Source organism: Drosophila albomicans, chromosome 3 (assembly GCF_009650485.2).
Source record: "Drosophila albomicans strain 15112-1751.03 chromosome 3, ASM965048v2, whole genome shotgun sequence".
NCBI classification, from domain to species: Eukaryota; Metazoa; Arthropoda; class Insecta; order Diptera; family Drosophilidae; genus Drosophila; species Drosophila albomicans.
The window spans coordinates 39,969,402-39,993,609 of record NC_047629.2 but is presented as its reverse complement, the minus strand read 5'-3'; the positions used below and the strand labels follow the sequence as shown (position 1 = coordinate 39,993,609).

The 24,208-nt window shown below is 43.4% G+C and overlaps 7 protein-coding genes across 10 annotated transcripts; 4 read left to right on the top strand and 3 right to left on the bottom strand.

Annotated features, from left to right (window-relative positions):
• Positions 1-67: 67 nt before the first annotated feature.
• On the bottom strand, positions 68-5,053 carry LOC117572401 (iron-sulfur clusters transporter ABCB7, mitochondrial). Its single transcript, XM_052005475.1, is given in 7 exon segments — positions 68-470; positions 532-1,436; positions 1,439-1,879; positions 1,942-2,096; positions 2,352-2,580; positions 2,949-3,075; positions 4,913-5,053. Coding segments are annotated over 7 exon segments (2,217 nt in total). The 5' UTR covers positions 5,024-5,053; the 3' UTR covers positions 68-221.
• Positions 3,135-5,052, bottom strand: LOC117572404 (SET domain-containing protein 4). Of its 2 annotated transcripts, XM_052005477.1 has the most exons (3): positions 4,913-5,017; positions 4,731-4,857; positions 3,135-4,621 (listed from the first exon to the last, which is right to left on the bottom strand). In XM_052005477.1, exon 3 carries the CDS (start codon positions 4,531-4,533, stop codon positions 3,160-3,162), a length of 1,374 nt encoding a protein of 457 aa, XP_051861437.1. In that variant the 5' UTR covers positions 4,534-4,621; positions 4,731-4,857; positions 4,913-5,017; the 3' UTR covers positions 3,135-3,159. The 2 variants fall into 2 exon arrangements, with proteins under 2 accessions (XP_051861437.1, XP_034111075.1); XM_034255184.2 differs by lacking the exon at positions 4,731-4,857 and having other exon boundaries at positions 4,913-5,052.
• Positions 5,054-5,224: 171 nt separating the features above from the next.
• LOC117572408 (protein OPI10 homolog) lies at positions 5,225-6,293 on the top strand. Its single transcript, XM_034255190.2, has 3 exons — positions 5,225-5,522; positions 5,585-5,944; positions 6,012-6,293. The coding sequence occupies exons 1-3, from the start codon at positions 5,493-5,495 to the stop codon at positions 6,210-6,212; spliced, it is 591 nt and encodes a 196-aa protein (XP_034111081.1). The 5' UTR covers positions 5,225-5,492; the 3' UTR covers positions 6,213-6,293.
• On the bottom strand, positions 6,265-21,544 carry LOC117572400 (2-oxoglutarate dehydrogenase complex component E1). Its single transcript, XM_034255181.2, has 9 exons — positions 21,187-21,544; positions 20,197-21,128; positions 19,778-20,141; positions 19,647-19,719; positions 18,369-19,494; positions 18,010-18,164; positions 17,051-17,948; positions 16,834-16,988; positions 6,265-6,896 (listed from the first exon to the last, which is right to left on the bottom strand). Exons 2-9 carry the CDS (start codon positions 20,410-20,412, stop codon positions 6,365-6,367), a joined length of 3,519 nt encoding a protein of 1,172 aa, XP_034111072.1. The 5' UTR covers positions 20,413-21,128; positions 21,187-21,544; the 3' UTR covers positions 6,265-6,364.
• Positions 7,618-12,462, top strand: LOC127565691 (platelet binding protein GspB-like). The gene has a single exon (XM_052005466.1). The coding sequence runs from the start codon at positions 7,798-7,800 to the stop codon at positions 12,460-12,462; it is 4,665 nt and encodes a 1,554-aa protein (XP_051861426.1). The 5' UTR covers positions 7,618-7,797.
• Positions 12,382-13,933, top strand: LOC117572405 (zinc metalloprotease ZmpB). The gene has a single exon (XM_034255185.2). The coding sequence runs from the start codon at positions 12,516-12,518 to the stop codon at positions 13,437-13,439; it is 924 nt and encodes a 307-aa protein (XP_034111076.1). The 5' UTR covers positions 12,382-12,515; the 3' UTR covers positions 13,440-13,933.
• Positions 21,545-21,685: 141 nt separating the features above from the next.
• LOC117572406 (TOX high mobility group box family member 4-B) lies at positions 21,686-24,087 on the top strand. 3 transcript variants are annotated; one of them, XM_052005478.1, is made up of 3 exons: positions 21,938-22,040; positions 22,096-22,873; positions 23,020-24,087. In XM_052005478.1, exons 2-3 carry the CDS (start codon positions 22,859-22,861, stop codon positions 23,779-23,781), a joined length of 777 nt encoding a protein of 258 aa, XP_051861438.1. In that variant the 5' UTR covers positions 21,938-22,040; positions 22,096-22,858; the 3' UTR covers positions 23,782-24,087. The 3 variants fall into 3 exon arrangements, with proteins under 3 accessions (XP_034111077.1, XP_051861438.1, XP_034111079.1); XM_034255188.2 differs by having other exon boundaries at positions 21,950-22,040; positions 22,109-22,873; XM_034255186.2 differs by lacking the exons at positions 21,938-22,040; positions 22,096-22,873 and adding an exon at positions 21,686-21,922.
• Positions 24,088-24,208: the final 121 nt, after the last annotated feature.

The following is a 24,208-nucleotide window of genomic DNA, read 5'->3' as shown; positions in this document are numbered from 1 at the left end:
GTTAGTTAGGTATACGCAAAGTATTACGTATACGCCATGAGTTGTTTTTAGAAGTAAAACGAAAAAATAAGAAGGGATATGCGTACCCTCTACGAATAACTGTATTTACAAACCGGACACAACATTACTTTCAGCCTAAATATATAACAAATCTCCACGTAGGAGCCTCTACTGCAAATCTGGTGGCTTCGTCAAAAAAAATGTGTAATTTAACAAACGTGTTACGACTTTTGACTGGCATGCTCCTTCTCCTCTACCAGGCGACTGGGATCGAATTGCTGTGTCTGCGTCTCCCAGAGGCGGGCATAAAGACCGTTCTGCTTCAGCAATTCCTGATGTGTTCCACGCTCTCCAAGGCTGCCATTCTCAAGCACAAGAATCTCATCGGCATCCTTGACAGTGGAGAGACGGTGGGCAATGCAAATGCTGGTGCGTCCCGAGGTGGCGCGTGACAGAGCTTGCAGTATGTTCTATAAAATCACAGACAAATTCAGAGAATGTTCCATATAAAAGTTAAGGCAATCTACTCACATGTTCTGTAATGGAATCCAGACTGCTGGTGGCTTCGTCAAAGACGAGGATGGGTGTGTTCTTTAGGATGGCGCGAGCAATAGCAACACGTTGCTTCTCGCCGCCGGACAACTTAAGGCCACGTTCACCCACTTGGGTGTTATACTGATTGGGCCAGCTCATGATAGCCTCATGCAGATCGGCCATGCGAGCGGCATTTTGCACTTCCTCGTGCGATTTGGTCAGATTGCCATAGTGTATGTTGTGCTCGATGGTATTGTGGAACAGCACCGAATCCTGCGGCACCACCGCAATGGATTTGCGCAGACTGTCCAGCTCAACGCCGCTAATATCCTGGCCTCCAATCAAAATGCGTCCCGAATTTGGCTCAAAGAAGCGGAACAACAGACGCACCATCGACGACTTGCCAGAGCCTGAACCGCCAACAATGGCCACATTTTTGCCAGCAGGTATGCTAAACGAAAGATTGCGGAAAATGGGTTTGCCCGTCTCATACTCAAAGTTCACATTCTGGAACTCAATGGACGAGTTGCTGGTATCCACAAACAGTGGCTGTGCATTGGGAGCCGACTGAATGCGACTGTCCACATTCATCAGCGTGAACATGGCCTGCATGTCCAGCAGCGCCTGACGCACCTCGCGATAAACACTGCCCAGAAAGCCCAGCGGTATGGACAGCTGGAAGAGCAAAGCATTCACCATCACCAAATCACCAACAGTCATGTTGCCCTGAGCAATTTCCTTGGCTGCCAGCACCATGATTATGCTAAGGGCACTGCTGAATATCGCATTCTGTCCGAAATTGAGCAACGCCAGACTGGAGCTGGTCTTTAAGCTGGCCGTTTCGTATTTTTTCAGCACTTCGTTGTAGCAGCCAGCCTCGTATTTCTCGTTGTTGAAATATTGACAGTTTCGTAGTTAATCAGCGAGTCAACTGCCTTGTTACCCGCCTCGTTCTCCGCTTGGTTCATGTAGACACGGAACTGTGTGCGCCACTGCGTCACACTTAGCGTGTACAACGCATAGACGCCAACACAACCCATGCTAACGCCAGCAAAAGCCAGACCACACTTGAAGCCCAGCAAGCTGGATACCAGCGCCAGCTCAAATATGGTAGGCACAATGTTGAACACCATCGCCGAGAGCACAAAATTGATGCCACGCGATCCACGATCGATTGTCTTGGACAGCGCTCCAGTCTGTTTGTTCAGATGGAAGGCCAAGTCGAGGTTGTGCAGATGCAGAAACACATTGGTGGCTATTTTGCGTATGGAATGATGCGCGACCTTGGCGAACACTGCATTTCGTAGTTCATTAAATCCAGCAGCACTAGCCCGAGCAATGCCATCTACAAGCAGGGGGAAAAGCAATTAATGTAATCAAATTATAACAAAGGTATTTTTTACTTACAGCCTAATATCATTGCCGTTGCGGCGGAAAGCACTGCGTCGGGTGCTGTGTCCATGTTCAGTGTCGACATTGTATCCACGGCTCCCTTGAATAAAAATGGCACACAGACTGTCAGTAGCTTGGAGCCGGCAAGTAGACCCAACGAAATGCCCACACTGCAAAGGTAAAGGGTTAGATGATAATACATACAGAATTTATGTACTAATACATGAGAACACCATTTAATAAAAAATCAAATTCAAATCAGAATTGAAAATAAAAAAGGAAAAAAATCCTAATTTAAGAAGAAAAGATTCTTTAAAATTATAATGATTTTATTTAAATAAGAATTTAAGTTTAAGAATAGAAAAAAGAGATAAATAAAATAAAGATAAAGATGATAAAATATTCAAGTTCCTCAAGAAACTCACCGCTTTCGCACTAGTGGATCCTCCTTGGGCCAAATATACGCCATCATGGCTCGCAACATGTCCTTGGAGGTCACCTCGGGGGCGTCTAGTTTGCCCAAGGCGGTGCCACCATCGCTGCCGCCTAAATGAATGTGACATTGTCTTGATTGTTGTTGTTGTTGTGGCAGTCGTTGTTGTTGTTGTTGTCGTTGCAGCACTGCTGATGCTACAGTTGAAGCTGCTGCTGCCGCTGTGGGTGCAACCGCATTCTTGAATTTACTTGAAGACAGCTAAATTCAAACAGGCGCCAACACAACAAACGAACAGACAAACTAACAAAACAAACAAGCATTTGTTTTTGAGGGGGTGTATATCTTTGGTTACAAGTGAGCTCAGATTACAATAAAAAATCAATTTGATAGTTAGTCAAAATCAAAAGCAAAAAACAATTAAAATTAATTGTAAACAAAGCGCAGTCGGCATAAGCTTGCAGTTAAATTATTGGTGTGGATTGCTTCAAACATCCGCAGATGTTTTTATTCATTTAATTGCTGCAAGGTCATGAAGTTATTTACAGCTTAAACCAATGTTTGGTTTCATGGAGGTTGCCGCACTCACCTTTTGCTTTCTTGGCAAAAACTCCGCCCAGCAGCTTATTGCCTGGCGTGGGCGTAAAAGGTGTAATCTTCTTGCCCTTGGCATTCTGCTTAGCATCATCGTTGGAACTGGCAAAAGTATTATATAGCTGCAAAAGCAAATCATTGAAAACAGTTATAGTCTTTCTATAAAAAAGTTGTACTTTATTTCACAAAAAATAACTAAAGTAAATTCATTCGTTGGATTGACAGTGTACAGAGGATTCAAAGTCACTGAGGTAACGCACACACTCCAGCAAATAAGAGCGTGCCACAACCCCGCTCTCTGTGAGTTGCGGCAGTTGATTTAGCGCTTTGACAAAGCCTTGATATTCGCTGATTTTATGTGCCACCAAATATGACAGCTCCGGCTGCACATCATCGAACTGTGCCACATCGCCAAAGGCAATTTGATTGAGCACATTGGGAAAGTATGCCTGCTGCTTGAAGATCAAGTGCAACACCACACGCAGATTGTGTGAGCAACCATCGTCGATGTGCACAAACATCTGATCGTAAAGATTGTGCTCTCTGATGAATTTGAAGATGTTCCGGTGATAAGTTTGTGCCGCAAGTTTCCTATTCTGCGCAATCAACTGTTCAATGTCCGACAATGAGAATTCGAAAAAGTCGTGTGCATTACGCTCCAGATAAAAGCCATAATCCGTTAGTAGCTTCAAATTGGGCAATGCCCCATAACTTATAAATAGTTGCTCATAAGGCTGTAGCTCCGATTTAGCAGCAGTATCCAGTGTAAGCACATAATCTTGTCCCTTGCCATTTGGTGACAACTCCGCCGTCGTTTGAACGCTGTCCGAGTGATTGAACAGATCGAGGAAGGGCGCCAAAGCCATGTTAGTATCGCCACTGAGCAGCGACTGGAAGTGACAACGTGCTGGCTTCAGTTGACGAGGATTGAGGTAGACGCTGCGTGAGTTGACCGCAAAGTATGCACGCTTATACTCCGCCAATGTCCAAATGTCCTGGCAATAGAGCTGGCCACAGCATTCGCAGTGTTGCGTGCCTACAAGCGTCTTAATAATCTGATAGTATTCACGTATCTGTCGATTTTGTCCCACTGTGCGTTCTAGCAAAGCCTCTGGCAAACACTGCAGCTCCGACATGGCACAAAAATAAGGCATTGTGTAGCTACGCGGCAGTGTATCCAGATAGGCTCCCAAAGTCGATTGCTGAGAGGTTTCGTGCAAGTGCTGCTGATGCATTAGATAGCAGGCAACAAGTGCTTGAAACGAAATGCGTGCATCCTTGTCGAACAAGTCCTTATTAAACAGCGCCCTGAATTGATCATCAGCTTCCAGGGTAGCTATGCTGATCAAGCAATTGGCAGGCAGGCGTATCAACTCATTTCCAGGCCGCAAACGTTGTCTCTTAGAGCACAAACCTCGTCCAGTTTGCGGAAAGTGCAACGCCGATAGTTGTGTTGTATTCCGCCAGCCCAAACAATTCAGATGAGCATAGAGCACGTGCAGCGAGTCCAACTCGTGATCAACTGGGTGAGTTGTGTCTTTTGGCGCGCGACGCTGTCGCAAACGCTGTGTACGTCCCATAATATGGTATACTGCCTGGAACTGCAACGACGTGTGTGCTGTTTTGGCGTCTCTGTTTTAAAGTAGTTTTTTTTAGTTTTTAGGCTTGCTGCAACGAAAGAAGCAAGTGCGTAGTTTGTGCGTTAGTTTCGAATCATCAAAACGCCCTACAACAAAAAAGGGGCCAAAACAACACACACGCTTTACTGTTGCCTGACCTCTTTATCTTTGTTTTTGTTCCCTATCCAATTACACTGTCATTCCAAATTTTTTGCTAATCATTGGTCTGAAATTATGAAATCTCGTAATCTAGCCAATTGTGCACGCATATCTTTTGAGTGTGGCCTTGAAACAAGTATGTACGTAGTATGTTGTCTATGGGAAATTCCATATTACTTACCACGCGGGCTTCCAGTCGCGTTCTAGATTGTTTGTAACATGTAATGTGATAAGTGTATTTAAGGGTATTTTTATTACTGCACAATTTACTTATGTGTAATAGCCCGGCCATAATAACTTTCTGCAAAAACAACACAAATTTCTGGTTGGTTGGTTGGAATATACAGTGTGACCGCAGACTATGTGTCGAAATGAACTAAAGGGTGCATATGCTGTAGTGGTTGTAAAATGTTATCGATAAGAGTCAAAAAATAACATACTTCTAATTATAACGCTTTTCAAAATATCTTATTTTGAAAATTAGGAAACTTCATAAATGTGCCAGACATAGAAATATACACTAAATAAATGAACATTTTTCAAAAATACAAATCCAAATTTTTTACTAATCAGCTGTTGAGACCGTAAACACTTGCAACAAAAGACAACGTCAGCTGATTGTTGCTTAGGCCAACTATCGATATGTCGCTAGCTCTAGTGCGACCAAATAAAATACTAAAATGTAACTGAACATGTAAGCGCTTTCCTGTGAATGCCCGTCAGTTGTATTTATTCTAGAAAAGACCATAACAACCTCAGAGATGTTTGGATTAATCTGCTCAGGAAGATTGGTAAGCTATAATTCGATATTTACATTAGATAGCACTGTTTAATAACAAACGTATGCACACAGCCACAAACGGACTTTGTTGCAGTCGATGAGAATAAACTACTGGTGAATGTGCCCGACATAGAAGCAGTAAATTATGTTGTAGTTTTCCTAACTGGCATCTCGCCACTGCCGCTGGGCACCGCAGCAGCCATCTACTTCAGTTGGCCCGATGCAAATGCAGCACCAACCTGGCAATACCTCGGACACATCAACAACAACAAGCCATCGGCGATATTTAAAATAGCGCAGCTAAAGAAAAGCCATGAGCTTGAAGCACATGCGAATGGAATGGTTTTTGGCGCGCAGGAGATTTCTCACATAGCACAAATTGGCGTATCTATTGAACCCGAGCTGACGGTGGCCCAACAAACGCCAGCTGTGGTAAGTCATTTAATTCTTTTATTTTTGACGAGTCTAGATTTTTATTTCACAATTTCTTTATTTTTAGTCCACTGCCAACGACAACAAACAATTTGGTCAGCGCATGCTGGAGAACTTTTTCAACTATGCGTCCAGTTTTTGTGTCAATGTGCCTGAAATTCCGCCTGCCTCCACTGAGGCATTTGTGCCTTTCTCAGTTGTACAGAATTGGTATACAAACTTTCAGCGGCGAATGGAACAGAACCCCAATTATTGGAAGCAATGTTGAAGCAGGCGGCAACTCATATGATAGTACTAATTTGCTTAAGTACACACAAATATATGTTATTAGCATTTATTTTTTAAAGTATTTGAATGTGAATGAAGATTTTGTAGTTACAATGAACATAGATTTAATACTTTCCAATCGGCTGTAATGTGTTACTTGTCTGGCTTGTCATCTTTACCGGGTTTCTTTGATTTTTGACTTGACTGTGGCTGATCATCTTTAGCTGGTTCCGCCTTACGTGACGGCTTCGGCTTGGCCGCAGGCGCCGATCTCATGCCCGCTGACTTCGGCGCCGGCGCAGCTTCATCGGCAGGCGAAGCGGCCTTTTTCATCTTCTTTTTGGCATCTTTAGCAGATTTACCAGATGCTGCTTTCATGGATTTTTCATCCTTTTTGGATTTAGAGTTCTTCTTGTCGTCAGCTCCTGACGCCTGCTTTGGTTTATCATCCTTTTTCTCAGCCTTCTTTACCTTTTCCTTCTTTGACTTGGAGTAACTAGCAGCGCTTTCCTTTAATGCGCGATCCTGCTGCGCTTTTATTTGGTCCGCCAATCGCTGTTTGTTAGCTTCGGTTAGCTTGCCAAAGATGCCGTTCATAATGTCATTGTATTCATTATAATGCTGCACCTTGTTGCCAGTCGATGACGCCGAGTTTGGTGGTCGTCCATGATAGGTAACGCAACGGCTGTGGATTAAAAAAAACAATAGATGAAGATGTCAGCAATTAAAGCACATTTCTGTTGGCTTAGTTATTTATGTGTCGCCTGCCGCAGAACAGCCGGCATAATTTGGCAAGGGATAGCAACATTTACATATATAGTAAATATATATTATTCGTATATGCTAAGCGTGTCCAACTACATATACATTGTTCCTATTTGAACAATAGCATTGTCGGACTGCTTGGCACGAGTGATTTTTTTAGTCTACTCTTTGGCTTGTTTTTCTCTTTCTTTCTACAAAAAAGCAATTTGGCATGCTGGCACATTTATATACTACAAGTCTATAGAACCTATATAAGAGACCACAAATATATGTATGTGGTTTTATTATAGTATGCACTCCTCTAATTTATCTTCGACAACTCTATCACCTTATCGGCTAACATGAGGTATGCTTAATATGTGATTAAGCTTGCAGTGGGGCAATAGACACAAGATGGCGCCACTGTAGATTGGGTGAAAATTAAAGTGCATGCAATATTCGCATAGAAACGTTTTACATATAAAATTTATTGGCGAATATGTTTGTAGCAGAGAATTGCATTGATCTCATGGCATTTACATAAAATGCACGATGTTGCGAAAACCAACAAGGAAACATTTCTATGGCTGTTGAATGATTGCGCCAGTTTAGCTTGCAACGTGGTGTTGATTGCAGCAAAAAATTTACAGCGCGTGTTTTAATTAAAAATAAGAGTGGTCAAAATAGGTCAACAACAGAGTATAAGTTATAACGCGCGGGCGTTGACAAATTCAGGGCAAGAGCAGCAGCAACACCAACAATTGGCGCCGCCGTCGACAGCAGCTAATAATAATTCGCAAATCTTGTCTGACGGCATCATAAAACATAACTGTGAGTCAGCCATGTCAACAACAACAACAACAACAACAACGTCCGCGGAAATGCCAATTGATGGGCAGCGGTTTCCGCTGCAGCGACAACAGAGGGCGGCACTTGCATACAATCCACAACAACAATCGCAGCAGCAACATGTGAAGAAACATGTGATGTTTGTGCCAGGAAAATTTCCATTGGAACAGGCAGTGAAAGCTAATAGATTTCCCATGCAGCAACCACAACAACAACAACAACATCGACAGCAACAACTGAGCAACCTCAGCCAATGCCCAACCACACTGCGATTTCCCCTCGAAGTGAATCATTTGTCTGTGGGCCAAAGATTCCCACTGATGTGCCAATTACCCAAGAAGAATCTCAATTATTCGATTAAAATAACACGCGATTGTGGGTGCCGAACCCCCTTGGCTATGGCTATGTCAAGGACGCTCAAAGAATTTCCCACAATTAAAAAACAATTTGTCAGTTTTCCCAATAATCAGCAGACGCAATCGCAGCCGCAGCCACAGCCACAGCAAACCTGTAAGAGTTTGGCAAATGGCAAAGCTGTTGCCAATGCTGGGCATGGAAATTGTCAAGAGAAAGAGACACAAACGGATGTGGATGTAGATGTAGATGTGTGTGTGTTGGCCACACCAGCAACAATGACGCAGATGAGCCACAATCCGAATACCAAAATAGACATGGACCCGACACGGACAGTTGAGACTGAGAATGATGATGATGATGTGAATGTTGTTTCGTTTGATGTACATAAGGCGACGAGTGATAATGAACTTAGTGCTCATGAACAAACATTAAACTTGAACGTGGTAGAAGCAGAAACAGCAATAGCAGAACCCGAAACTGAAGGCGTTGGCGAGCGAAAGGAAATTGAGCATCAACAGGCGGAAAATTTTAATGACGCCTTTGGGCGGCGACACCACAACGAGAACGACAACGACAACAACAGCAACAACAACAATGACAACAGTGAGAAAAACAACGCCGACGATGGCAACGCAGGCGAAGGCGAAGGCAACGCCGACGACAACGACGCCATGAATGCTATTTCAGCCAAAAATAAACGCGAAATATGCGAGCAAAGCAAATTAGAGACGACGGCGGCAACTCATAATGAGCTAAATATGACTAAAGAGCAGCAGTCAATATGCTTAGCCAGTGAGCACGCCAGGCAAATTCAAACAATAGCCGACACAGAGCAGGCAACAACAGCTGCCTCCCACAATCGTCCGTCAGACGCGCGCGGATCGTCGTCAGAGCAAGTGGATGGTCAGCAACGGCAGCAAGAAATCAACGTTTGCCAGCCTGTCGTCAAATCCAACCCACCCATCACAATCGTAACCCAAAACGCTTCACAAGCAGCGTCGCCGTCGCCGCCGTCGTTGTTGCCATCGCCGTCGTCGGGGCATCCAAGTATAGAATTCTTCAAGTGTGCGGTACGCGAATTGTTAGAGGAAGGCGCCAGCAGTCGTGTTTCGCTTATAGATCACGATTTGTTTGATCTTCTTAGTGAGCTGGTGCAATTGCTTGCCACGCCTACAAATACGGGTCTGTTTTGGAGCGAGCCGTTGCTTGAGCAGGTGGTCAGTGAATGTGTGGACATGACTGTGAGCAAAGTGAGTGACGATAGTGAGACAACAACAGCCAACGTTGTTGATATTTATACCGAACAAATTGAGCAGCAGCCACTTGAGCTGGATGATAACCAAAACAACAATAGCAACAACAGCAATCAAACCGACATGAAGTACGAAGCTTTAAGGAGTAGTTCGCGTTTGCCGGAATCGCTTTCGAGTAGTCGTTTGTCCAGCGCAGCACCAGCAACATCAGTTACACCAACAGCAGCAGCAACTAGTCGTATACGTGATACAGCCTCTACTGCATCGAGTCGTATACGTGATACAGCTAGCGGAATCACTCCTGCAACGAGTCGTATACGTGATGTGACTACCCCAGGGAGTTCAACAGCAACGAGTCGTATACGTGATGCAACTGGACCAGCAATTTCAACTACCTCAAGTCGTATACGTGATACGACTACTCCAATTACTGCAGCCGCAACGAGTCGTCTACGCGATACAACACCCACATCGACTTCAGCTACAACGAGTCGTATACGTGATGTACCGACGGCAGCCACAACGCGTCCGCTTTTAAGCGAACTGAAGCGCAACTCGACCAGCCGCGATGATCTTTCCCTTGATCCTGACTCCGTATTGCCGGAACGCACTCGCTTGCGTCGCCAGCGTCGCATGCGTTCACAGGATTCGGTTGAGGAAAAACCCGAAGATGTCGTTGAACGCATAAACAAACTCAAGGCACGCATCTCAGCCTCACTGAGTGAGGTCAAGAACGTCATCAAACAGTACAGCACAGAGAGCGAGGCTGAGGCAGCTGGCGAGAAGTGGCTGGGACCACCAACAACAGCGGTGACCAAAGTGGAGACTGAACCGGTAGCCGAGCAGCCTGTGCAGTTTCGCTTTGTGAAGAAGGTGCGCAGACGCAGCTACTTCGATGAGGCAGAAGAGGAAAAAGAGCAAGCTATGGAGGTGGAGAAAAGCGATAAAGAAACCGTGCCACAATGCGAAGATAATAAGCTAACAAAAGAAAAGGAAGAAAATAAAATCAAAGAAGAGAAGCTGCTGGATAAATCAAAAGCAGCTAGTGAATTATCTAAAAGTCACGACGAACAGCAACATAAGAAACAAGCAGAGGTTTCAACACCAATTGAGCCAAAGGAAAAATGTAACAAAAATGTATCAAGTGAAGCTGCCGAACCAAAAATATCTGCCGATAAGGAAGAGCAGAACAAAATTCAAGAAACAGTCCAAGAGAAGCAAAAGAATCTTATAGAAATAAAGCACTCAAATAAATCTGAAAAAGAAGCGCAGCCAATAGCAAAGGAATCTACCGAAGCCATAGTAAAAGGAAAACAAAATGAATTAATCGATGTCAAAGAAGAGAAAAAGCCAAAGGCACCAACTAATGCAGAAGAAAAGAAGCCACAAACAACAGAGAGTAAACAATCAATTAACGTGCAGGAAGAGCAAAAGCAACCGACAACAGTAAAAGAGCAGGAGCAGGAATCTCAAAAGGCGCTAATCAATGGAGAGTTGCCAACGGAAAAGAGCAAAGATGAGGACAAAGTGCAGTCGAAAATTGAGTTCCTGGCAAAGGTGCAAAGCGAACTTAAAGCCAAACCAAAAACAAAAGAATTGTCCACTATTAAAGAGCAGCCTCAAGAAGCAACGGCTGAAGCAGCAGCAACAACAGACACAACACCAGCAATAACAGAGTCAAAAGCAGCAAAAACAAGTGTAGAAGTAACAGCAACAACCCCAGTAGTAGCAACAGCTACTACGACAGCTACATCTACAGCACCAACACCAATTACAGCAGCAGCAACAACTAAGCAACCCGTCGAAGCTGTTGAAGCTACGCCACAGACCGCAGCACTGCCTAAAGAATCGGCAACGCAACCTGCAAATTTAGAAGACAAAAAAGTACCAGCAACTAAAACCGAAGCACCCGCAACTGTTATACACAAAAAGAAAACCACTGTGAAAGTAAAAAATCCACGACGTGCATCGATTGCGGCCGTAGAGCAATCAAAGATTGTGCCAGAGGCCGTGCAGAGCGATGCACTGACACAAAGACGACCCTCTGATTCGGAAGCGATTGTCAAGCGCAAGAAGAAGCAGAAATTAACGAGCAGCGTGGCAAATGCGACAACTTCCGGCAGCAGCTACCAAACGCCCGCAGCAACATCAACAGCAAAAACGCCACAGTTGCAGCAACAGTCACAGCAGCAGCAGACAACGGCGACGGCAACAAATGAACAACTTGTAACTGCAAAGGTCGAGAGCCATGAAAGCACTGCCAAACGCGTAACAAAACCAACTGCCAAAAGCGTTGAAGGCGACGAACAGAAGACAGCAGCAGCAATCACAGCGCCAGCAGCAGCAGCAACTACAACAGAAACTACAATAGCAGCAACAATAGCAACCACAACAGCAACAGCAACCACAACAGCAGCAGCAACTACAACAGCAGCTGAAGCGACAACAGCAGCAGCAACCACAGCAGCAGCAAGTGAAGCGACAGCAGCAACAATAGCAACAGCAACTGAGGCGGCGCCAAAACAATTGCCAATCGATGTGATTGCCAATAAAGCGCCAACCAGCGGATCGAGCAGACGCGCCAGCCTGAAACTAGCGGAGTTAGTTGGTGAAACGGTGCTGGTGGTGCCCGCATCAGCAGCAGCAGCAACCACACAGGACTTGTACACAGCAACCACAACAGTAGCAGCAACAACAACAGCCACCACAACTGCAATTGCAACTGCAACCACAACAACAACAACAGCAACTGAAGCGATAATTGGCCAGTCCAAAGAACCCATTAATCAGTCAGAGATAATTATCCCGGCGACTGCGACGCCCAAACAGGTGGTCGTTGCCAGTGGTGACATTGAAGTCGCCCCCGTTGTGGATGTTGTTGTCGTTTCAGCGACGCCACAAATAGCAGCGACATTGAGCGAAGTGCGGCACAACGACGACGACGTCGAGAACGAGTCATCGCCACAAAAACATCACACGATCAAAAACAAACTGAACAACAACAAACTGTACAACAACAACAAGATCAAGAGCATTCACAACAACTAGTGGAAGCTACAAAAGACAACGCAGCGGATCAGACAGACGACAGTCTAGCCACCATGCCGGAGCTGAAAGTACTCGCCGGGCCCGTGCAGCCCGTTAAGATTGAAACCGTTGAGCAGCCACACGATGAATCCGACTTGTCGGTGGTCAAAAAGAAGTCACCGCATCTCAAGAAACTGGTGCGCAAAAGTTCCATTGACAAGGGCAAGGAAAAGGTACCAAGTGATCCGAGTAACAACAAGCTGAACAACATACTCAAGGATAAAAACAAGATCAGCAATCTAACCGATAGACTCGCGAAGCTAACGCCGCCTAAAAAACAAACCAAGCCCAAGGAACAGTCGTCAACAACAGTTGCAGACTCCACACAAGAACAACAGGAGAATGTTGAAATTCCCGAGCAAAAAGTAGAAAACGAAGTGGAAGCCGAAGCGGAGCCGGAACCGGAACCAGAGCCAGTTGTTGAACCCGCGCCTAAGCCAAAGAAACCGCGACAGATCAAAAAGAAAGTGATCATCAAGCGACAGCAGCGACGTCTCTCCATCGGCGACACATTCTTCATACAACAGGAACCCGAGGAGCCCAAGGTGCCCGAAATCGAGACCATCGAGAAGGCAATTGCCTATGTGACCGACGACGAAGAGGATCTTGAACCGCTGCCAGAACAAGAGCCAGCCAAGCCACTGAAATCCTGCCTACATGTGCGTGAATATAAGATTGGTGATTTGATACTCTATGCGGAGCGTTATCGTAAGACCCAAGTGCGCTGGAAACGTGGACGTGTTTTGGAGCGCATCACGAGCATTTCGTATAAGCTTGAGATCGAGGGCAAGGAAGTGCCGGCCCACATCAGCTACATTAAGAAGTACACGGGTCGCAAGGTCAAATTCGTGGGCAAAGAATATCTAGACATTGACTACGAGCAAGTAGTTGAGGAGGAGCGACGTGCACGCAGCTACAGCATATGGAATATGGTCTAAAATAAAAACGGACTCAACTTTAATCTGGAAAGTGTCTCCTCTGTGTACCCAAGAGAAATGTGATCGTCGCCCTTGAGTGGAATTAAAGAGTTCCATTGGTAAAATGTGAATTTTTTAAGGATCTCGAATAATGACATTCAGTTATTGTATAGTGTTTGTCTCTATAGCTAGTTAGTTACTATATAACAGATTATATAGTTGTACCACCTAATTTATGATTACCAAATCTGTGTAGTTTAGTTATCCTAGTGTTTAGATATATGTATATATTAGCTGTATGTATGTATGTACTTTGTAAAATTATTCCAAAGAATTCAGCAACTCGCTCGTTTTCGCTAAACACACAAAATAATGAGAACGAACTGTCGTTGCTCGCTGCTAAAGTGACGAGTAGAAGAAGTAACGAATTTGTTATAAAATTTCACGTTGCCTTTCGTTTTAACAGTTTAGTTTACATTCTAAGCAAATTAATTGTTAAATAAAGATTTGAAAATATTTCAAGAATGCGCCTTTCAAATACCTAACATCTTCGGATATTGGCACTTTCAGCACCTGATCCATCATCATAAACAATAAACAAGCAGGCGAGCACTTATAGACTGCGAAATACCTGGCACAAATTATGCTTATATTTGGGAAATATTTTTATTTAGTACTTGCTAGATGTGAGAATTTATGCGGACAATTACCCAGACAGACTTATTGCATTATTCGCTAATGTTTTTACGAATATTCTTTACAATCTCGAAGATACATTTTCTATTGTCACAACGTCATTATGCCCTTGCAGCTTATTCGTACCGGATAGAAAAAACACCCAAGAATAGCCAACAACGGCATGAATTCAATTTCAATTACTCATAAAATTTTTATAAATTTGTTTATTTCAAAGTTGTGCTTTATTTTTCGACGCTGTTCGATACATTTCCTTTGCCCCTTTCGCTGGCCTTTTTGTTGTTGGTCAGTTTTATTTATAAATCTGTGTGCTGTCTATAGCATCGTGTAGGAATGAATGAATAAAATCAAAACAGCCGACAACAACACAATAATTTCGCACTCTCTGACCCGCTCCCGATTCGGTTATAATTTGGCGCCAACACTTTCCTCCCTATCCCTCCCAGACATGGTGCGATATTATTAATAGACTGCGACTATATAGATCTTTGCCTAGTTCTGATATTGCTTATCTTAATATACTTATAATAAAAAAAAGTATTCATATAAAAAACATAAAACAAGCCAAAACAAAAACCAAAAAAAAAATAGCTAACATATATCAAGCGAATTTCCGCCCACTCTATCATCGTCCATATCCCTGAGATGTGCCACAAAAATGCGTGTCATTAATAAAACTTTGGCGCAATGCATTTCAAAAATTGAGCAAAAACAAACAAGAGCTAAACATTTTGCCTTGGGATCAACAAAATTCGGGCATTTCTCATAATTGATTGCCAAGGCGAAATCCCTCAAAATTATTGTTTTGCTTTACGTTGACAAAAACAACAAAGAAAATCCCATATAGTATGTACTTTTATGTGTATATACAATATGAGAATGTCTAGCAAATATGCTACATTCCTGGGATTTAACAGCGCGTCTTTGTGTGCAGGGTTTTTCATTCAATTTTCTTTGCTGGCAATGTGTATACGAAATGTATGTAGTCTTTAAACACAAAAAAAATGTGAAAAATTAAGAGAAACAATTTCATGCCGATTGAGAATCGCGTCTAGATATAAGCGAAAAGCGACAGGAAATTCCCATGTAGTTACCCATAACATAGAAATTAGAGAGCTTGTGGAATTTCCACTTCAAAAGCAAAAGAGTTGTGTTAAAACTTGAGATAAATATTTCGAAATTTTCAGATTGAATCTATTTTATATAGCCTATATACGAGACCTTCAAATGTTTAGGGAAGCAAAACTTTTGAGCACTTCTGAAACCAAAAATATTTCCATAAATCAGCGCACAAATCTAGCGAGCCACTTGTGCTATTAGCAGGACCATCGCATAATAGAATTCTATATGTCGCTACATTAAGTTTTATGTAGCAAAAGCACGAAGAAGAAATGGCTAACGTCGAGCGCTAAATTCAATATAAAACGGGGCAACTTATAGTATCTATAGTATAAATACCCAAATGATAGAGGCATTGGATAGGGGCAGGGTGGGGGGGCGGGGATAGAGACGTTGTTTAGTATCAATCGCCGACTAAAAACTGTGCCAAGTTCCTTGCACTAGTTTCATGCGACAGCGACATGGACATAGACATCGACATGGCTGTCTAGCAGCAAAATGTGCTCAAAGTGCGCTGAGCACACAAAACGGAGAGCAGAACGAGGTCGATGTCAGTGCGGGGATTTGCGGGGATGGTGATGATAGTGGTGGATCTGGTGGACTGGCTAATTACTAACAACGCAAAAAGCAAATTGAAAATAATTATTGGAGCCTTCAAATGGCTCGCTGGCTGGCCTGCCGCCGCAATTTATCGTAATCAAAATGACAGCAACATTCAAAGTTTCAGCATATTTCAGCGCTTACTCAGCGAAATCCAAGGAAAATACACACAAGATGACGAGACACGTGCTAACGCTCTATGAACTTTGGCAAGGTCAAAGAAAATCAAATCCAAATGTGCGCGACTCTTACAACTTTGTAGCGATCGCGTAGCAAACAAAAAAATAAAGGCCAAGACACATCAATTCGGGGTAAAATATATTATCAAAATGTTTACAAAATGCCCGCACTGGTTGTAAATCTAATGGGAGGGATCAACCTTCAACCGCTCTACGTATTTTTGTTCTTTTTTGTTGCCATTTTTTTTGGGGGCGACGCACGTTGCTTGGCACACGATACGCTCAGTGCGATTTTGAAAATCGATTTAAGTGAAAAATCGGAAAGCGACTTTTGGGTGACAAATGGCAGCAGCGACACCGCAACGCGTCGTCGATGGCAAAACGATATGGCGTCATGGCGAGGCGACGCCATTTTGAATCATGGCAAGCGCTTGCGAATGCGACGGCTAATTCGTCACAGTCAACGAAGATATTCGACATCGATTGACACTTTGAAGGCGCGTCGCACCTGAATCATTTTGTTGCGACATGGCAGTAGACCAAGGCCCACCTCACATTGCGCCTTGGCATTTAGAATGCGATTGCAGGCGGCACGTAGCGCAAAACCAAAATAAACACTAATATAAATTGTGCTATATCACAGGTGGCAACGCTGTCATAGAAGGCAAATGCAATGAAATTAAGCTAAGGCTGGGTGGCGCCATCTAGCGTGTGAACCGAAATGGAATTGGCAAAGCGAATAATAACTTGCGATCAGTTGGCAGCTCCACCGTTAGGAAATTCAAATTGGTTGAAGAAACATAACATATTAATTGACTTACGTATCCTTTTGGAAGTTTAAGATCGTGGTGTCAAAGCGCGCCTGCACATATGACCAAGCACCCTGGTTCTTGTGCTCCTCTTGCGCCCATATGAGTTCAGCATCCTTATACAATTCCAGCTGCTTCGTAATCAGATCATATGGGAATGGACAAATCTACGAAAAGACAAAACAATTACAATACACAAAATTTACAGTAGTTCCTCAATGCGGTTAACCTGTTCTATCCGCACAATGGCCACCGTATCGTTCTGTTCATGATCATCACGCTCCTTTATTAAATCGTAATAAACCTTTCCACTGCAGAACACCAACTTTTTGACGCACTCTGGTTTAAGCCCAGCCTCGCCCGTTTCAGGTATGATACGCTGAAAGGCGCTGCACTCGTTAAAGTCCCGGAAGGGACTGCGTGCCATCGGATGACGGAGCACAGATTTGGGCGCAAAATTGATCAATGGTTTGCGAAAGCCGCCGCTGACTTGACGGCGCAGCGCATGGAAAAGATTAGCTGGCGTCGTTAGATTCGTAACAATCCAGTTCGTAGCAATTAGTTGCCTCGCCACAAAGTCACAGTCTGAGGTGTCGGGATACACATCGGGATCATCGTCGCTCAGCTGCAAAAAGCGTTCAATACGCCCAGAGGAATGCTCGGGGCCCATGCCCTCCATGCTATGGGGCAACAAGACAACCAAGCCGGTTTGTCGCACCCATTTGGTTTCGCCGCTGCACAAAAATGTGTCAAATATTGGCTGCGCCGTGTTGGCAAAATCACCAAATTGAGCCTCCCAAATGACCAGAGTGTGAGGACTAGCCATCGAATAACCAAGATCGAAGCCCAACACACCGCACTCGGATAGCGAACTGTTGCAGATGTCGTACTTCGCCTGATCAGGATACAAGTACTGCAAAGGATTGTACTTCACTTTATCCTCCTTTTGATGATGTAGCACATGATGACGATGCGAGAAGGTGCCACGCTCCACATCCTGACCGGACACACGCACATGTATGCCATCCTTCAAGAGCGTTCCAAAGGCAAAGGCTTCGCCGAGCGACCAATCTGCTATGCGGTCTTTTAACATTTTTCTTCGTTGGCCCAGAATTCGAAGAATACCCCTAAATAGTTAATAATTAGTAGTTTGCATTTTATGGAAAGTTAATCAAAGGCTTAGCATACTTATGAACAGCGAAATTACGCTCTTCAGGTGGCGGTGCGCAATAAATATTGCCAATGTGCTCGAGGACTTTGACACTGACACCTGTGGGACACATTTTAAGACGATCGCGACCCTGGAAAAATCCTGGCCAGGGTGAATCCAGCCAATCCGAATACTAAGTAAAATAATTTAAGTAAAAACAGCTATTAAAATCATTAAAAAGTATTAAATTAAAATAAAATCAATCGTCAATGGAAAAAAAAGAGAAATACTTAATACATTTAAGAATTCTGTTAAATAATAAATCCGATACAGAACTCCTCGCCTAAACTCTTTGTAAAAATTTATAAGGCTAACTAAATTACCGAATTATACTGACCTTAAATGATTCATTCTTCTTTGATTCCTCAAAGGCTTCGTTGCAGATCTTCTCGTACCCGCTGACCATAGCAGTATAATCGTCCATCTTGATAACCCCTTCTCTGACGAGCTTCTCAGCATAAGTCACTGTAACAGGCTTAAGTTTTCGTATGCGTTGATACATCAGTGGTTGGGTGAACATTGGCTCGTCGGCTTCATTGTGACCGTTGCGACGATAGCCCACAAGATCAATGACCACATCCTTGTGGAATTTGGCACGCCATTTGGCGGCCACACGAGCACAATGAATACACGCCTCGGGATCATCGGCATTCACATGGAAAATGGGCGCATTCAGCACACGAGCGACATCGGTGCAATAACGGGAGGAGCGCGAGAAACGCGGATCTGTGGTAAAGCCAACCTGATTGTTGACCACAATGTGAATGGTGCCATATGTGGTGTAGGCTGGCAGCTCGGACATGTGAATGGACTCAAAGACGATGCCCTGGCCGCAGAAAGATGCATCGCCATGCAGTATAATGGGCAGCACCTTGTCACCGTTGATGTCGCCTCGCTGGAACATCTCGGCACGCGCCTTACCCAGCACCACGGGATTCACAAATTCCAAATGCGAGGGATTGGCCACGACGGTGATGCGTATACGTTTGTTTGACTGTCGATTCTGTCGATCGGTGAACACACCCAAATGATACTTGACATCGCCTGAGCCCGGATCCATGGCCTTAATCCCATGGAATTGTGTTAGAATATCTGCAATTGGCTTGCGGCAGACATTAGACAGCACATTGAGGCGTCCACGATGCGCCATTCCAATGAAAATGGATTCCACGCCCAAACGGCTGGATTCGTCGACGATCTCTTTCATGGCCGGTATCAGAATATCGCAACCCTCAATGCCGAAACGCTTCTCCGATATGAACTTCTTGGCCAAGAAGTTTTCAAAGCCCGTGGAGCGTGTGAGACGTTCTAATATCAGTTTTTTATCTTCTGGCTTGAAATCAATTGCACCCGGTTTCTCGAAATGCTGTCGAATCCAATGACACTTATATAACGACGTTATCATCATGTACTCCACACCAATGTGACCGCAATAAACTCGTTCCAAGCGATCTAGAATTTCTCTGTTGGAAATTTAGAAAGGAAAGAAAAAGAGTCAGAAGAGTTCAATTGTAAGGTCTATTGTAGAGCAAAGATAAAGGAGTAATCCTTTTTTTTGTCTATTACAGTTTCGGTTGCCATTAACGATTTGTTCGTTGGACAATCGACTACTTACTGCAGTGGCAGGAACTGCTCGTCTCCTCCAATCAATGTGGTATAAGGTAACTTGAACACAGCATTCAAATCATCTGCAAAAGAACACATTGAAGACAATTGTATGAATTGTAGAGGATTAAAGTGACTCACTAAAAGTGTAATAATAATGCTGCCGCAGCACAGCCTTAGTTGCCTGGACTTTCTTGTTTTCCGGAGACAGAGAGCTGCCAGTAGGTCCAACAATACCCAAGGGATCCAAATCTGCAGCCAAATGACCACGTGTTTGATACGCTCTGATAATGGCTTGCACCACCAGATGATCATCGATATACTTCCAGTCTGCATTCGGACCTTGAATAGTGGGAGCTTTTCCGCCGCCTGAACCACCGCCTAGTGATCCACCTTTTCCTCCTCCTCCTGATAGACTCTCTTCTAACGATTGGGATGATTTTCGACTTTTTGGCTGGGGCAAATTATGAGTTGAAGCTTTGCCGCCGAAATACGCATTCCAAGACTGTGAATATATATTGTTTAGTCGCCAATTAACTTGGCCTGGTTATGTAACTTACCGCATTAACTGAACCGGGATCCCTGCTCCATTTGGAGAAGAGTTTCTCTACGTACACAGCATTGCTGCCATTAACAACACTATCGCGTTTGTTCTTTTCGAACAAAGACTGATTCGACGACTTTGCAGCAAGCACTGCACCACCATGAAGTTTTTGGCGCGATCTGTTGATAAACATACAATTATTTCGGAAGCCATAAATGGGGTTAATTTTCATGTTGCCAAAGTCCCAAAAAAAAAAAATTTATTGCTTTGTAATTTGGATGAGAAATTTTATTTGTATAATTGTAAGAAATTTATTTTTTTTTTGGTGACTATATGCTGAGCATTTTGATGCTGTGACAACTGAAACTATAGTCTACTTATTCCGATATACACGACAACTATGAATACCGAACTTCAAGCCTATACTCAGTATCATTATTTTCGGATAGGTTCACTAGATTTCTTTGTCAATATGCCACCACTTGAATCTGTCTTCTTCGACTGCTTTGCCATTTCATTTTGTCCAGCACTGATTCGTTTTCGTTGTATGGCAGTTTTCACCTCTTTCATATTTGGGAAATGTTGAGTCTTCTTCATTACAGAACTCTTTGATTTTGGTTGATGTTCCATCAAATCTTTAATGCTCTTGGGCGCGCTTGGGGCGTCTTTGAATGGAGACAAGTTGATGTGGCCCACTATGGTGGGTTGTTCTGGTGTCAGTGGTGGTAAACTATTTGGACCATTGCTGCTCATATTAGTAGTGGGCTGCCGATTGGATTGCTGATTGGACGCTTGGATCCATTTCTGCATTTCTGCAATGGGTTCTGGATCAGTAGAATCATGCGCTTGGGTTAGATCATCTAAAACGACTTTAAACTCATTTGGGGTCTTTGGTTTGCTAACAATTTTCTTAGTTCCCACAAGATCATTAAAGTAGTAATTCCAAGACTGTCCAGAAATTATTATTTTTATAAATACCAATTTTTCTTATGATTATCTACCTTACCTTGTGTACTGAATTCACGTTCTTAACCCATTTGTAGAAAAGATATTCCATATACTTGGCACTTGCGCCGCTGGCAAAACAATCCTTATGAAATGCGCTTCTTGAACACTCATTTGTTTTGTCTATAATTTGTGCATTTTTGATCAACCGTTTATTGCGAAGTCGATTCTTCCTAATTTCGCCATCTTTTTGCACAGAACTATAACTTTGTATGCGTGGACTTATGGAAGAAAACCAAGTAGCAATTTTGAATTTTGTACAAAAAGCCATAGCGCTTTAATATTAACCAAATCTTGTACCCTGTGTTATTGAAATATGGCGAATATGCTTAAATGTATATTGAAGAAGCCTACTTTAAATTTTAAACTTTTTGTGTTTTAACGTTTGCTGCTGTAACTAGTGTTAGAAGACGCATGCACTAGTAGTGCTGTAAAATGTTATACTGTTTACCTAGTATTTTTTATTAATTTGAACGGATCTGGTCACATTATTATGTAGCAGCGACAGTGCTAGCAAACATCACAACTGGAATGGAACATTATCCAACACTAACAAACATTGCCATTGGGCGACACAAAAGTTCCACGCTAGGAAACAAATTTTTGTTTGGAAATTGTATAAATCATAGCAAGCAGATAGAACACCAATAATGAATCAATTTCACACGCCCTCATTCGGTGATGAAGTGTTCGAGATGAATGACACGCCAATGGAGCAAACGCCTAATCCGAATTCTGTAAGTCTGCTCTGCAAGCCCCAACACGAAAAGGTGGAACTCTGGGAATGGCAGAAAAAAAACAAAACAATACATATTTGCGTATTTCAAGCGTTTCATATTAGCCATCCGACATTGTGTAAGAAACATACATATAAAGTATTTTAATTCGTTTATTCGTCCTTTCAAATAAGAATCTATTGCAAGATGTGACGAACGCGCCTCAACAGAATCTAAATGCCGCCAACATCGCAACAGAATTCCAACTGAAGCTGTTGGAGAGCAAAATTGAAAGTCTAACCATACTCTCACTGTTTTCACAGCTGAGTACATGCACTAATTGGTGGGGTCTGTCTGCAAGTGGATATATATATCGTATCAGTTGTTAATCGTTTTATAATAGTTGAAAAGTTGTGCGCCCAAATTATAAACGGCGCAACTGGAGCTTTACTGCTGTAGAGTGTTTATATTTCGCGTGTGTATGTGTGTGCGTGTTTGTGTTCCCTTGGTATGTGTGAGTGGGTGTATGTATGTGTGCATAGCCCTAGATGATGGCATCAGTAAGCGCATGAGGGTTATCGATACAGAGCAACAACAACAATAAGCCGCAGCAGCAGCAAAGCGCTTATCAACAAACAACACGTACACACATGCAACAACGCAAACACAAACGCACACACACGTGCGTAGATGAGAGTGAGCTGGCCACACACACAACGAAAGCAGGACTGTGGCGCTCTGTGTTGCGTCTTCTCTCTAGCCCAGGCAGCCATATGTGTTGTTGCCGTCGTCGTTGTCGTCCAATAGCCGTATGTGTGTTATGCACAAAGCACATGTATAATAAACATATTACTCTACATACAAACGTCGTCATTGCTGGATTAATACTTTTAGTTTTTGGTTATACATTCAGTGATTTTGATTTACAACTCTCAACTTGCCGCGCGCATCTAAAACATGAAGAAGTTGCTAGTGAGCGTCTTTAATATACACACACATACATACACACCTACACCCATCTCTACACTGACGGACAATATACCAATACACACGTCTATTAGCAAAAACAAACAATAAATTAAAATCCCCCCAAAAAATTCGCTTGCTTTCTGTTGCAGTCTCGGCGCATTAGCAGGCTGAGCAGTCTGGATCACGTGGAAGACGCCTCTGGCGAGGAACATATGGACTATGAAACAAGTGTCACCGCCACCAACAGCTCTGTGGCGTCAACAAATCAAGCACAACCACAACAGCAACAGACGTCGCTGCCAGCTCCACAGTCGCTACAATCACAATCACAGCTGCCAGCTAAACCTCTGGCGCCCTTTGCGCTCTTCTTTCGCGACACAATGACTGCGATTAAGCAACAAAATCCCGCCTGTACACTGGAACAAATCACAGCCATCGTGCATAACATGTGGGACACCATGGAGGGGGCTGAGAAAGCGGTCTATGAGCGACGCCATGAGATGGAGAAACGCGATTACATGTTGAAGTTACGGGATCAACGCCTACAACAGTTGCAGGAAGTTACGCCACAACAGCAACCGACACTTGAAGAGTCTCAAACCGCTGCCGGTGTAGAACAGCAGCAGGAAACGACGGGCACAAGTCAAACAGCAACATTTGCAGTAGAAGATGTTGCGTCAACCGTAAACGCGCCAACAACGGCGACTGCTGTGACGCCTCAGCAACCAGAACAGATACAGCTGCTGAATGAAGCGGCAGCTGTGCAGAAATGTACGCGTGAGTTGTGCAATAAGCCAGCAATAATAAATCCGGATTGGGAGGACGAGTATTGCAGTAATGAATGCGTTGTTATACATTGTCGTAATGTGTTTAACGAATGGGCGCGCGCGTTACAGTATTCGCCACCGTAGTGCCAAACAGCATTGCTTATTGCTGGCCTCACTTCTACTAGGTATTAACTAAATATTTAGCCTAATAAAAAATATCGCATCGCAGAGCAGTTGGATCAACAGCAAAAAAAAGGCAAAAACAGCTGATTGGCTATCATACACAAATGCATCCACATTTATACATATGTACACGGCACGCACAGCGTTGCCATCTTACACAAAAAACAAAACGCAAATATACTGTTTTTATATATACCAAAAAAATGGAACATTGGGAATTGAAAACATTTTCATAGAGCGCGCGCATTTAAATAATTTTAAGCATACATGTTATCCATTTTAACACACACACATCCACAAAACCCAAAAGGAAAACAGTCAATTTTATGTTTGCAATTATAACTTTTAATAAATACACACATTTATTAAACTTGCACTTCATTATCAA

Bases quoted from the DNA above. Each gene is read 5' to 3' on its own strand.
- LOC117572408 (XM_034255190.2), top strand. From the start codon at position 5,493: ATGTTTGGATTAATCTGCTCAGGAAGATTG. The intron at 5,523-5,584 runs GTAAGCTATAAT...GTATGCACACAG, and splicing joins TAATCTGCTCAGGAAGATTG to CCACAAACGGACTTTGTTGC. The intron at 5,945-6,011 runs GTAAGTCATTTA...CTTTATTTTTAG, and splicing joins CCCAACAAACGCCAGCTGTG to TCCACTGCCAACGACAACAA.
- LOC117572405 (XM_034255185.2), top strand. From the start codon at position 12,516: ATGCCGGAGCTGAAAGTACTCGCCGGGCCCGTGCAGCCCGTTAAGATT.
- LOC127565691 (XM_052005466.1), top strand. From the start codon at position 7,798: ATGTCAACAACAACAACAACAACAACAACGTCCGCGGAAATGCCAATT.
- LOC117572400 (XM_034255181.2), bottom strand. From the start codon at position 20,412: ATGAAAATTAACCCCATTTATGGCTTCCGAAATAATTGTATGTTTATC. The intron at 17,949-18,009 runs GTATGCTAAGCC...TTAACTATTTAG, and splicing joins CGTAATTTCGCTGTTCATAA to GGGTATTCTTCGAATTCTGG. The intron at 16,989-17,050 runs GTTAACCGCATT...GTCTTTTCGTAG, and splicing joins CCATTGTGCGGATAGAACAG to ATTTGTCCATTCCCATATGA.
- LOC117572404 (XM_034255184.2), bottom strand. From the start codon at position 4,533: ATGGGACGTACACAGCGTTTGCGACAGCGTCGCGCGCCAAAAGACACA.
- LOC117572406 (XM_034255186.2), top strand. From the start codon at position 21,836: ATGAATCAATTTCACACGCCCTCATTCGGTGATGAAGTGTTCGAGATG. The intron at 21,923-23,019 runs GTAAGTCTGCTC...TTTCTGTTGCAG, and splicing joins AAACGCCTAATCCGAATTCT to TCTCGGCGCATTAGCAGGCT.